Source organism: Tympanuchus pallidicinctus, unplaced genomic scaffold (genome assembly GCF_026119805.1).
Source record: "Tympanuchus pallidicinctus isolate F22 unplaced genomic scaffold, pur_lepc_1.0 scaffold7, whole genome shotgun sequence".
In the NCBI taxonomy this organism is placed as follows: Eukaryota; Metazoa; Chordata; class Aves; order Galliformes; family Phasianidae; genus Tympanuchus; species Tympanuchus pallidicinctus.
The window spans coordinates 8463978-8477875 of NW_026294791.1; the positions used below are offsets into that span (position 1 = coordinate 8463978).

The 13898-nt window shown below is 46.8% G+C and overlaps 1 protein-coding gene across 4 annotated transcripts in view; it reads left to right on the forward strand.

Moving 5' to 3' along the window:
• Nucleotides 1–13898, forward strand: part of PIK3R3 (phosphoinositide-3-kinase regulatory subunit 3) — a 58348-nt gene that overhangs the window by 21904 nt on the left and 22546 nt on the right. Inside the window, exon 1 of one of the 4 annotated variants that reach the window (XM_052666103.1) lies at nt 4296–5134. The exons of 2 other annotated variants lie outside the window; for them this stretch is intronic. In XM_052666103.1, the coding sequence (XP_052522063.1) occupies nt 5029–5134 (106 nt within the window). In that variant the 5' untranslated portion in view covers nt 4296–5028. Of the gene's footprint in view, nt 1–4295; nt 5135–11101; nt 11200–13898 lie in introns of those variants that run through there. One more of the 4 variants, XM_052666102.1, reaches the window with a different exon arrangement.

Below are 13898 nucleotides of genomic sequence, written 5' to 3' on the forward strand. Positions count from 1 at the left end.
TGAAAAATATTTAAAATTCCTATACAGCGTTACATTTCAAAAATGTCCTGGTTGCAGAACTGGGGGAAGGTGGCTCTTTTCTCCCTAATTTCTCTGAACTTGTTACAAGTCTCCTTCCATTTTGCTCACCATTTCCAGGCGAGGCCCTGGCACGGTGACAGAGATGCGAAGTGCACAAAGGGACCGGAGTGTGGTCTGATCATTCGCTAACTGGAGCTGCCCGAGGCAATTTTTTTTTTTTTCAAGCCAGTGTAAATGGGGATGGCTGAAACCCTCCACAGTCGGTCTGCCAGGGTTCTCGGATTGCTCCGTTTAACTCTGTTTGCTGGTGAAATGACAGGAGGAATTAGTGTAGGCGGAGATAGAAGGTGAATGGCAGCTCCATGGCCCCACAGACCCCGGAGTGCCATAGCCCAGGGTGTGGGCAGCCCTGCCCCTCTGCAGAAAGACCCTAAGTGCTGGCAGTGTGTGGGGAGAAAAGTGCCCACTGCAGGGCCGCGGGTCCTGGAGCACTATGCATAGCTGCAGGCTGGCACTGGGATGGGGACGATCCAAGTGTCCAAGTTGCAATCCTTTTGAACAGGATTTGCATTCTGCTTTGGCGCTGCGGAGGTTTGGTTTATGTAAGAGAGTCAGTGTTCTGGGGGAGCCGGGTGGGAGCACTGTCCTGTAGAGGGGATGCTGGGGTGGATATGAGCACGCGAGAGTGTGCTGCTCCGGAGATGTTCGGACACCTCCACTCCTCTGAAATTTGGCAGCAATGATGCCCTGAGGCTAGAGATGTACCTTTCGCTTTTCCCATGAAATTCCACTCTGGTTTGGCTGAGTTATTAAAAAAAAAAAAAAAAAAAAAAGAAAAGTTTGAAAATCGCCATTTCCCTTCTGCTGCCTGCATTCCTCAGGAAAACTTTGGCAGCCTGTCAACACAATAACTGAACGTGAACTTTCTGAAGAGCTGGCCCAGCACTGCTTGCCAAAGCAGCACTCGGGAGCACTGTGTCCTTTCCCTCACCCCCTGCCCACCCCTCGTGCACCCATCCTGGGTACCCCTCTCCTAACCTATATTGTACTAATTGATTTAAAAGACCTTATGCTTTTCTTTTTTTTTTTTTTTAATGTTAAAAGAATGTTGTTTACAATGCAAAGCCAAGTGCTTTTAAGTTAGGAAATGCCAAATGTATGATTTCTTGCAAGTCCAGCTCTGTGCATGCATTGTACTGCAATCCCTGTGTACGTGAGCCCGTATTTTGGCCCCTCTCATTGCACCGTGCCCAGCACCAGAGAAGGGGATGCAGGCTGCCCAGCCAGTTGTAAATAAGACACTTCCTAACATAGAAGTGTTTCATTTAGATGCTTTTGTAACCACATATTATTCTTTAATACAGGTTTTTCATGCAATATATAATTTTCAAACCAAAGCACCCTACTTGGGGATGCTTGCCGAGCTTTTCCTCACCACAGAAATGTGGCCACAGCTGGGGTGGAGCAAAAGGCAACACTTTTGCAGCCTACAAGGGTACAAACCAAAGCTTTAAATCATCGAGGAGGAGGCACAGTCCCTGCTAGAAGCAGAAGGAAACATAGGGAGGAAACCTGCTGTCACTTCACCCCGTCACCTCAGCATAGCACAGGGGTTAATACCCTTAATCTGGTGGCAAATGCTTTGCAGTCTCTGTGGTATTTCAGGGGCTGGGACTGTGTAATTGCAGGGGAAGGTGCAGTCTGCTCCATCCTGTGCGGGATGCAGCCATAGGTTCAGTAGTTCACAGATCCCAGTGCTTGCACAGTGCAAGGCTGGTAATGGAATGGGGCATGGTCGAGGCTCTGCTTTGTGCCAACAAACCTCTAGCAGGGTCGGAGCTTCTACTAATAGTGGCAATTGTACTCAGCTCTCAGGAGTACTCAGCCCACCCCAAAATCTCTCATCTTTGAGTGAGTTGGGCTGGCAGCACCATGGGCACAGCCCCCCTTCCTCTCGCAGTCCTCCAGCTATAACAGCCTGTTGTGGCCCACATTCAGCTGTCAGAGATCACACGATCGTGGCTCAGTAAAGAGGAAACAAAGCAGTTTGGCACAAATGGCTTTTCTGTGTCTGGTGCCTTTCAGTGCAGAGCCATTCGGCACCGCCTGAAGCACAGGCAAGTGCTCAAAACTTCAATATTTAATTTTGACTTGAGATGCAAACTGTCAGGTCCACTGGAAAGGAGCCACTGACCCTGGGATGGGAGATATGTTGGAGGGACAGTGCATTGCTCTCAGATCTTGCTTTCAGTCTTTCTTTGCAATGCAGACCTTTTGGAAAAGACATGTATTGTGTTATTTCAGTGTTTGGTCATAGCTTTTCCAGATGTGGGGTGACCTCTGGTTCAGCCAGAGCACCTCTGTGCACTCAGCACTCCCCTCATCTTGCTCATTCACTCCAAAGGCACTGCTGTGATGTGACACGCATGTGTCCCTCTGTCCCAGCACACACACAGCCGCTTGCCCCCAGTGCTGGGAAAGGGAGAGCCCCATGAGTCTGTGTTGGGAGCCAAGCAATCCTGGATATATTATAAGCTCAGTTTTGAGAAATAAAAACACATTAATATTCTGTTCTCTCAAGGCATTATCCTACTGTTTACCATTACATGCAATCCTTCGCCTTAAATTGCGTCTTTGATTAAAGCAGCAATGAGAGGAACCGGTGCTAATAACAAAATGTATTCTGCTTTAAATCACTAAAGTGAAAACATCAATAAGCTGTAACCATCAGTGCCGCCATGAAAATGAAGGCAACCATCATGGGAAACGGCAAGAATGAAATCCACTTTGCCGGCATAAAAGCCAAGTAATTAGGTCTTATGTGGGTGGAACTCATAACGAGGTGCAGGAAGGAGTGTCGGGGGGGGGGAACAAATTTCAGCCTCAACCTCCCCAGGAGCTACTTATCAAAGTTTGGGGGCGGCAGCAGGGCCAGCAGCCCCTCTCCTCAGCTCAGATGGGACTGAAGCAGCTCAGCCCCACCTCCACCTGCACCCTCTGCAGCATCACTGGGCAGGAGGGAGGCTGCTGACAGGAGGGCAATTCACTCCGATCAAGCTCGAGATGCTGTCTTGCATTAGCACAAACATTTAATTTAAAAATTAGAAGAAGGAACGGTAGCTGCTTATCATAGATTAATCAGCGTGCGGACGGGGATATGAAATTAATTTATCTGCAGAGGGCTGCGTGAGGCTCAGTGCTGAACGCCGTGCTGAGCTGCCATGGGAGCAGCGCTGAGGCCGTGGGCAAACCACCGGCTGGGCGCCATGCCAGGCTCGGCCCCGCTCGGCAGCCCTGCCGGGGGCTGCGTGCAGCTCAGGGCATCGCTAATAACCGCACTGTCCACGTTTATAGTGCAAGGAGAGCACCTAAGCTCGGTGCTTTTTGAGGCCGCTTCCGCTTTCCGCTTTCCCCACGCCTGAGGGGCTCTCGCTCTGCCGCTCCTCAGGCCGCTTCAGGCCCGGGCCGAGATGGCCGCCTTCACGCCCCCCGCAGCGCTGCGCCCGGCCTTTTTGGTGCTGGGGAGGCGCTGGGGGAATCTCACCGGCCCCCAGGCGCTGCTACGTCCCACACCGGCACCCCCCGGCCGGCTCACGGGGCTCAACCCTCACCCCGGCACAGCAGCTCCGACCCCGGCACCGCAGCCCCAAAGCGCCCGCACCCCTTTGTCCCCCTCTCCCCCTCGGCGCTCGCCTCCCTTTGTCCCGCTTAGTAACCGGGGTTGCCGGCCAACCACCATCGAGCCGGCCGGCTTCGCCGCCATCTGATTGCACGAGCCGTTCGGAACGCTCCACCAATCCCGGCGCTCGCTGCTCTCTCAGACAAAGGCAGCAGCTCCGGCAACTGGGCTCCGCTCCCCCCGTCTCTCGCGCGTGCTCCGCGGCGGCGGCCCCTTGGCGACGGGCCAGCCGCGGGACGCGCCACTCGCCCCCGTCCCCTCAGAACAGGGGGCACCTCTGTGAGAAGCGGGCTGAAAAAGCGGCCGGAGAGGCAACTGGGAGCCGGTAAAAAAAGAATAAAGCGAAGAGACATTGGAACGTTTTTTTGGAAAGGTTGCTGTCGGGTGCATTTTGACGGAGCAAAGACGGCCGCTCGCCCTTTCTCTCGGCTTGCTCACCCCCCCCCCCCCCCCCCTCTCTCCCCCGTGGTAGCGCCGGCTCCCCGACGCGCTTATAAAGGCGCCTCGAGGCCCCGCCCCCTCGCCCCACCCGCGCGGCGCCGGGGGGGCGTGGCCTCGCGCTCGGCAAGAGGCGGTTGGCGACGGTTGGGCCCCTCAGAGCCTCTTAAAATGAAACCTAGCGGGGCCGGCGGCGGCGCGCAGAGCGAGGGGTCGCCGCCGCCAGCAGCAGTAGCATCAGCAGCAGCGCCCGCCGCAGCCGCTCTGAGCCGCCGGCTGAGCCAGGCAGGGCTGCACGCAGGGCTGCACGCAGGGCACGGCGGGCACCGCCGCGGGCTGCTCGCCCGGCGCTGATCTCGGGGCTGAGCGCTGCCCGGCCGGGCTCGGCTGCCGGTATTGTTCCCGCCGCCCCCTCCTTTCTCCTCGGGCTGCGGCTCGGGCTCCATCCGGCAGCGCAGTCGCCTCCTCCCGAGCCGCCGCTGTGCCCCCTTTTGTGCCGGGTTTTTGTCTTGCCGTCCGCCAGGTGTTTTTAAAAATACCCCGAAAATGGCGATTTTTAGAGAGAATTCAGGAAAGTGGCTTTTCTGTGGAAAGGTGTCTTTTTAAACAAACAGCGAGAGGCGATTTATATATATCGTATATATCTATCGTACAGCTGCCTGTCTGACGTCCTGCAGGGCAGCCCTGAGGTGTCTCGTGTGGCTTCATTTTTTTTAATTAACTTTAATTTAGCGATCTTTTGTCTTTTTTTTTTTTTTTTTTTTTTTTCCCGAAGCTTTGTTTTAGAGCAGGTGGGTTGTTGTCGGAAGCCTTTTTCCGCCTTTTCTTTTTTAAAAAAAATTATTATTGCATTTTAAATAATTAACTGCGAAGAGAGGCGCGCTGCCGCGATGTACAACACGGTGTGGGATATGGACCGCGATGACACGGACTGGAGGGAGGTGATGATGCCCTATTCCACTGAGCTCATCTTTTACATTGAGATGGACCCTCCAGGTACGGAGCTGAGCCGTCTGGGCGCATCCAGGGAGCGGGAGGGGTGGGTGCAAATTGGGCTGAAAGTGGTTTGAACTTCAGAGCCATGAAAGCCCGCTGTCTGTGGGTGCCCCGGTGCTGGGATTGGGGTGTGGGCTGCCGTGGATGGGGCAGTGAGAGAGCTGCTCTCTGTTCCTGGGCTGCTTTTAGTCAGGAAAACCACCTCTTATTGAAAACTGTATATCTGTGTTCGTTGCTGGAGAGGTGCTTTTATTAGCCTCTTCACCTGTGTGCTTTTATGTGCCCGTAACACTTTGATGGGGGTAATTTACCTAGCTCCATTCACTTTCAGTTTAATAGTTTTTACGCTTTCTGAGACCCTTTTTCTCTCTTCAGCACTGACAGATTAAGTGTGTGTTGTTTCTGGGTTCTGTTCTTGTGGCTGGGAAAGCTTGCAAATAGGTTGGAAGACTTTCCTTGAGGCAGCGTTATTTTCATAGCACTTTATAGCCTCATTCAGAAGGCTTTGGTGCAACTTTTTTTCATTGGTTGCCAGCGCTGAAAGCAGAGAAATGCATCGTCTTCTACTTGCCTGAAGTTTTTAGTTGGGGCGGAAAGTTTCCTTTCTGCCAGAGGAAGGTTTACAAGTGCAGGGAGAACGGTGTGATTCTGTCTTTGGTAATGAATTAAAAAAATGCATATGTGGATGGTGGGGGGGGGGACAATCTCTGTGCCTCAAAGAGTGGAAGTGGCTGCAAGCAGGAAGGTAACCAAAGAGTCCGTGTGTTCTCAGCTCTCTCATCTGTATGTTTCAGTAAAATAGGCATCAGAAATCCTAAATAAGCACTTGTAAGTGGAACGATCTGCATAGCGTGCACTGTCAGAGCTTCAAAATGTGCTTTTCAACCTGTGCTTGAATTGTGGCATCTGTCTCCTATGTATTCAGTCTGCTTCAGCTCAGAGAGCTCTTTTTCTCCTTAGGTATGTGCGTGCTTGAATCAAAAGGGGTGGGGGAGGATCATCTTCGGCTTTCTGGATCTCTGGACCTGCAGTCATTTCCTCTGCTAACTCTGACGCTGTAAAAATTGGACAGATCTCTCAGTGCTGGCCACTGCTCATTAAATTCTTGCATAGCTGACACTACCTATTTTTAGATGCTTCTCTTGAAAGCGTGAAGTTCAGTCAAATCCGTTTTCTTGCTTCTATGAATTTCAAAGGCTATCTTTTTTGTAAATGCTTTTAACTGTTTACACAGTTAATATTTGTTTCTACTCGTATTGAGCAAAAAAAAAAAAAAAAAGAAGAAGAAAAAAGGAGTTCAGTTGTAAGTGACTTCAAACAATTGGTGTTGGGCTTTCTTAATTAAAAAAAAAAAAGCTTGGTGTGAGGAGGCTGCTGTAAGGGATTGATCTAACTAAACTGGACAGAAAACACTTGTCAGTATTCCTGCAGAAGTGCCATGCAGCCTGAGGAAAGTGAAAAGCAGAAACAGTGCTTCTGTCATTAATAATGCCAATATTTGCATTGTTGAAACGTTGTTGGGGGCTGAGACTCTACGTCTTCCAAACAGCAGCTTGTGAAAGGACGTAGTGTTACGTGCAGATCCCCCAGTGAATTCAGTAACTCTGTACTTCGTGTTTTTTAAACGAGAAAAGACAGAGCTGGAAATGATGCGTGGGATGGTCCCCATGTGTATGTCCTGATTTGGCAGAAGTATAACTTTTAAACTGCAGAGGGAAGGAAAGAAAGTGTGGCCTCCTCCAGAGGTAAGGTGGAAAAGCATTCTCTGGTCTGGGCTGATAGGTCATCCCTAAGGGGAGCGTAGAGGAATTTGTTTGGAGGACTCAGACACTGCATACCTTGGGATAAAGTCGCCGCATTTGCACCCAGTAACAACCACAGCTCTGTTTGGCCCACCTCCAAGAAAAATTTGTGAAGGTTTTCAGTATAGAATTCCCTTGTGCAGTGACTGGAGCTCCTGAGCAGCTGAACGGTGGCAATATGTTTTCTCAACAGCACGCAAACTAACAATATGCAGTGAATTACCTGCTGCCAAAGGAAGGCAGCGCGTTCTTTTGTTCACAGAACTTGCGTGAAGAGTTCCCCAGCTGGTCTTTATGCTGCAATACTGGGCATTTACTGATGCCAGGAGCCAAATGTCTCAAATCACGCATGACTGCTCATGATTACATTTTAGTATCTCAGCTGCAGGCAGAAGACAAAAGCAAGGTGAGCCTAATGTGCGGTGTCACCTGTAACCTCTAAGTCAAGGATGGGGATACTGTTTCTTGTTAAGAGCCAGGAGACCTTTAATTTATCTTGGCAGGCTGTCTGAATACCCACCTTAGTGTTGCATGATAACAATGCAGAAATTAAACCCTGTGATAGCAGGCAGTCTGGAGTCGTTCCTGTCAGACCTCAGTCCACCTGCAGCTGCTTATCACCTTGCTCCTGCTTTTGGTCAGATGTTGAAGGTGTAAATGGATGCTCAGAGCAAGTCCTGAAGCATGGTTGCTCAAAGGCTTACTCAGAAGTTGAAAAACAATCAAGTGGATACTTCTCCTGCACAGGAGTTTTCTCCAGCTCCCACAAATGTGGGGTCAGGCAGTGAATGTGTGTTGTTGACTCCAGCAGGCAGCTCAGCACCATGCAGCTGCTCCCTCACTCTCCTCACATGAGATGGGGGAGATAATCAGGAGGATAAAAGTGGGAAAATTCATGGGTAGAGATAAAGACAGCTTAATAGCTAATACAAAAGCTGTGTGTGCAAGCAAAGCAAAATCAGGAATTAATTCACAGTTGCCTATTGGTGGACAGATGTGTGGGCATTTCTAGGAAGGCATCCATCATATATAACTGTTTTTTGAGAAGACAAGTGACAGCTCTGAATGCCCCTCCCCAGCTTTTATTGCTGGGCACAATGTCATAGGGCATGGAGGACCTCCCTTGGGCCTGTTGGGATAAGCTGTCCTGGCTGCATTCCCTCCCAGCTTATTGTGCACCCCAGCCTATGAGCTAGCAGGGTGTAACAATTGGAGAGATCAATATGATGGGAAAAGGTGTTTCACCAGAGGTGTAATGAGAGAAGGATCAGCGCAACAGCAAGGTGCTATAAAGGAAGGGAGGAAGATTGCTTACACGTATCAGAAGATGCCATGCTCACAGGGAAAAGCTGCTGCGTGTGCCACAGTCCCTTAGGGGTGGCCCTGCTCCTCTGCAGCTTTACCATGTGCCACAGATGTACCTCTTGTTTTGTGGGCTTACCCACAGTTGCTTTGAGGTGTTTCAGCATTGCCTTATCCACAGAGGTGCTTTGGGATGTATGTTTTCCTGCTTGGACTTGTGTGCAGCCCCAGTCCTTTTGACTTGAGTTTCCATTGGCATTCCAGCCTGTCTTGAACAGCAGTAGTGCCCTGGCCATCTGTCAGCCCAGGTGCATGGCCGTTGCTGATATGAAAATGTTCCCAGGCACAGCAGAGTAAAGTGGTAAGAACTATAGGAAAAACAACAAGCAGCCACTAACATGGACTGCAGTCCAGTATATTGTAAGGTAGGCAAGCCCTGCAGCAAGTGCAGGAGCCTGCCAATTAATAGCTAAGTAGATATAACATCTATAATTTCAGTCAAGCATGTTCCAATCAAATTTATTGTTATCTGGAACCCTTGGAGCCCCACACTAGGTGACAAAAAGGGATGTTATGGATTGACCACGGCTGGCAGCTCAACATCACACAGCTGTTCTCTCTCTCCCTCCAAAAGCTGTGCATGTTAGCAAAGCAAAATAGGGGATTCACAAAATCAGAGAATACCGTGAGTTGGAAAAGACCCGTAAGGATTATGGAGCCCAACTCCAGACTCCACTTTTCGCCAGAGGGAAAAGTAAGAGTTAACCATGTATCTGGGAACACTGTCCCAGTGCTTCTTGAACATTGCCGGTCTTGGGGCTGTGACCGCTTCCATGGGGAGTTTCCAGTTCCAAACTGCCTTGCTGGTCATCGGGTAGTGAATCATTCACTGTTTCGCATTGGCAGGCAGATGGACGGCCGTTTCTAGGAAGGTAGGGCTCCATCACAAGTAGCTTTTACCGAGGAAGGCAAATGCAGCGACTCTGAATGTCCTCCCAGCCTTTATTGCTGAGTGCAATGTCACGTGGCATGGAATATCGGTTTGGCCAACTGTCTGGCCTGTGCCCTGTCCCAGCTTCTTGTGCATCCCAGCCTCGTAGATACGAGGGCAGTGTGAGAAACAGGAAGGACCTTCACACTGTGTGAGTGCTGCTCAGCAACAACTAGCACATCGGTGTGTGTTATCAGCACTATTTTTCATCACAAATCCAAAACATAGCACCATATGAGCTACTGTGGAAAAAAAAAGCAATAAAAGTAGAGAGCGAAAAGGTTCCAAAAAGTAAAAACCAAGGCCTTTACAGATTTCTAGCTCTCGATCCATCTTAGACACAGGAGTGGGATTGCAGATGCAGTCCTGCCAGCCTTACAAAATGCTCCTTAGAGCAGTACAGCTAACGCAGTAGCAAAAGCAGTGACAGCCAGCAGGGTGACTGCTGTTTGCTTTGAAGTACTTGATACTTTCTTCTTCTTCTTGCTTGTCTTTTGGCATAATAAATGGCATCGCTGGTAGAAGGTAGTAGCTGTAGGTAGCAAATAATGCTAGGCATAACTAAATAATTTTCAGAGTCTACTAAAAAAATTGGAATCATGAATTGCAAATGGCTAATGCAGCTTCTGAACTTTCTGTCAGGATTACTATGAAATAATACAGCCATAACAGCATTGTGCACTGGCATTAGAAAACTGACTGTGTCTGTGGTTCATTCGTGTTTGTTCTTGCTACAAGATGTGTCTGGAAAGACAAGAAAATCGGTTACTGGATTGAGTTTAGTGGTTTTTTGTGTTTTTTTTTTTGTTGTTTTGTTTTTGTGACATCTCTTCAGATCTGCAAATGGTATTTACTGCCAGAAGTGCAGTTTTTGAACAGAGAATTGACTGCAAAGTTACCAGAGTACCAAATCCATAACTACCTGTGCATTACCTCACTTCCAATTAGTAGGACTGAATTGTGCCTTTTCCTCTGTAGGTCTGGGATGCATTATCAGTTGTGTTGATGATAAAATGTGTAATCACTGAATACATTTTATCACACTTGGATGAGAATCAGTGAGAGTGTTCCACTGGGATTTCAGATACAGATGTCAGCAAAGATATTTGGCTCAACTACAAATTAGAGGTTAGTTTCACTTGCGTGGATTATGAAGAAAACCACAAGTTTGAAGTTGGCTTACTAATGCAGAATGTGTTCATGAGCAGGTAACAGAATGGGTGTCCTGGAGCTGTGTAAGAGCTACCTTTTCAAAGGCTGTTGGGCCAAGTATGGCTGACTGTGTTCATACCTTGACTCAAACAACTTTTTCAAGAATATTACTTTTCCTTGTCTCCTATTACAGCTTAAAACCACCTGTATCAATTTTCTTATTACAACATCTCTTAATAGTGAAGATGGAGAAGGGGAAAGAATTATCTATAGACTGCTTAGGTTCATCTGCTCTGCTAAAGCAGTTCTGCCATTGTGTAAGTGAGACAAGTATCCAAGAGAGAACATGTATTTATTCATTATAGTTTCTATTTTCTTCTCATATACAATTTGACAACCCTTGTTTTAGGGGAGTGATACTATAATTGTAACTTGGAAAACATGGGATTCTGATCTGAAGGGCAGTGTTTACTTGGATACAAGTCGTACTGTATCATTATCAATGTTATTGTGGAAACTGAATGTGGCTTCTCAAATTGGGTTTGTGGTATACAGTAGCCAGATGTAGGTGAACGCTGCATGTCTATGCCTGACTGCTTTTCCAGTGGGAGAACAGATGCAGATTTTAATAGTGTTGTCAGTATTGTCCTTCAGCTTATCTCAGCTGACTCCAGAAGCTTATCAAAGAAAAATTCTGCTCTTAGACATCTTAAAAAGTGGGAGTAGTTCTACTGGTACATGTCATCAACAGCACAGCACTGCAGCAGCTGCGTCTTCATTGCAAATTGGAGTTTTGCTGAAAGTTCAGTTTCCAAAATGTAGGTGCTGGGGGATGAGAGTTGCTTTACTATGTAAAGGGAGTTTGTGCAGACTGTTCTTAGGGTAGAGGAGGAAATAGATAAAGTTCTATCACTTACAGACTTGGTGATCCTTGAAAAATGGCTTGAAATGGAGTCTCAGCTCCTGTACAGAACATGACATAAAATGCACATACTCCATTTTTTATACCTACGTTTCTCTACCAGCCTTTTTGCTTAATGACTGCTGTAAGCATTTTTAATTTCTAAACTTCTAATTGCATTTTCAGACTTGCTTTTACATTCCTTGTGCATGGTTTTCATTTTGATGGCTCTAACTGTTAAAGTGTATCACTCGTCAGCTTTCAATTAAATACACAAATGCAAAAAATAGCATTGTTAATATAAAGTAAAACGATACTTTGCTTGAGATGGGAGGGCTTGCTTTAAAAGGCTCACGTTTGTCTGTAGGCTTTCGGATAGTGCAGAAGTAGGTGGAGAGGGGAAGGTTACTGAAGGGAGTTGTTTGACTGCGTGTTCTGAAAAGGTGTATGCTTATGCAAAGTAAAACATGGAAGAAAGCATGCTTGTTTGTAATCAGAGCCTGTTCTAATCCCAGCAAACGTTATTTCTGCATTGCTCTGAACAGTTCTGTATCTCATTATGAAACCTAACAGAAGTTAATTGCTGTGGTGTTTCCTACTAACTCACCTGCTTAAAAGAAGAAGATTCTTGGAGTTTCCTTTGGGGAATATCATTTTCCCAAGCAGCAGAGTTGACTTCTGTCTTTGCCATTGCCTGTGTGATATCTTACTCCAGAATGAAGCTATTCAGGCTTATCTTTGCTCTACAGCTTGGGAAAACTGAGAGGCATAGCTGGTCGTGCACATCTGCGCCCGTTACTGAGAGCAGTTGGGTGCCTTACATCATCTCATGCTGATTGTTTAGTGAGTCATTTTTTTGGGCAGAGAGCTGGAGAACGCTAGAAACAGCAGCATAAAGAAAACTTTTATCAGCATTTCCTCCTGTATTTTAATGGTTAGGTTTTATTATCATCAAAAGGACTGTTAGACTGCAGTAACAGGTTGCCCTAAAGCTTGGGCTCCATGGAAGCAATTGGTGCATTCTAGCTGGGTTTTTTTTTCTTTTTTGTTTTTTGGAAACTTGTTTTTGTGAAGTATGTTGGTGAGTAAAGCTTAAAGAGCAGACTCTGCTTGCGTACTAAGCGCCCCTGTGGACATGAGTCAGGTTTTCTTTTTTCTTCTGCTTTTTATCTCATTTCTTGTGACAGTGTGCACAATAGCTAAGTAAGCAAGAACTCTTTTCTGCACATAATCTAAACTACAGCATATGAGCTGGTCATGAGTCCCAGCTCAATGAGCGTGGATGTTTCCTCCTCTGAAGAGATTGTTTTAATTGTCCTTCATCTTTGCTGTGTCCTCCAATCAAAAGACAAAGGTTTTGCAGTGCTTCAGTGAATATATGCCTGTACTTTAAGTGATTCTAGTGCACTTCTCTAGAGAAGTAGCTGCACCCAGGGAGGTTTAGGAAAAATTCATACAGTTCAAAAAAAAGCAAAGAGCAAGTGGTGCCTTTTCCAACAGGCCCCCGGCTGCTTTGCTGGATGTCCACCAGCTGCCTGGTGAACCCTGATGCCAAAGCATAATGTGCTCTGAAGCTTTCCTGTGGCTGAACAGGATCCCAGCTCTTCTCTGGCTTTGAGTTCAGCCACACACTCGAGATGGCTACCTTCCATCCAGCTATCTTTTTGTAAGAGGAGACAAAATACTTCACATGCTTCAACCTGTGACTGCTTCCAACATTCATCCAGTTTTGATGAACTGGAAAAATGTTATTTTAATGATAGTTCATATATATATGTTACTGCTTCTAAAGTCAGATAACCCTTAAAACTGACACCTGGTTGTTTAGGAAAGGCTTAAAAAAACATCATGTTTCTCAGCACAAAAACGTGTGGGTTTGGGGAAATCAAAAGCATCAATCTGCATTCCCTTCATCTGCTTGTTCTTTCACTGCAAAATAACTTCAGTTTTGCGTTGGCATCACTATGGGACTCTTGTACTTCAGGTTGGATTTCTCTTTCAAAGCATAAACCTCCTGTTTCCTTCTGCTGGTTACCACTCGTGGTTTCTTTCCACATCTTCTTCATGAAAGAAAAAATCTACAGGAGCTAGTTTGTTTTTGGTTTTTTTTAATGTTTATTTTCCATAGCATTATCCTGTGTCTCAGCCTCTGTAGGCACTGAGATCTGATGTTACGCCATATTGTCTTTGCTTTTGGAGGAATTCTTTCCTTCCTTTCATTTACTCTCTCTCAAAAAAAAAACCAAACAAAAAAAAAAAACCAAAATTTAAAATCTTGCATGTGACTGCATGGACTGGGACTCCTGCTTTGATACAGTGTCCTTCTGGAACAAGGTTCATAGGAATAATGATGTGTGAATACTTTTCTAACTTCAGGTTTGGTTTGATTTGCATCTTCTGATCTAGATTAAAATGGCTCTCTGTCAGCAATTTAGGTGGTGTTGAAATATATCTACTTCAGTAACTGTAGAAAATATTTGACATATGGCAAGGACAGGTACTGTATGAGAAACTTTTCACATACTGCTGTCAAAGATCTAAACTAGTGGTAAACTGAAAAAAAGTGCTGCTTGGAGCAGCAAGAGTCACATGTATTTACAGCTGTATTATTATTAT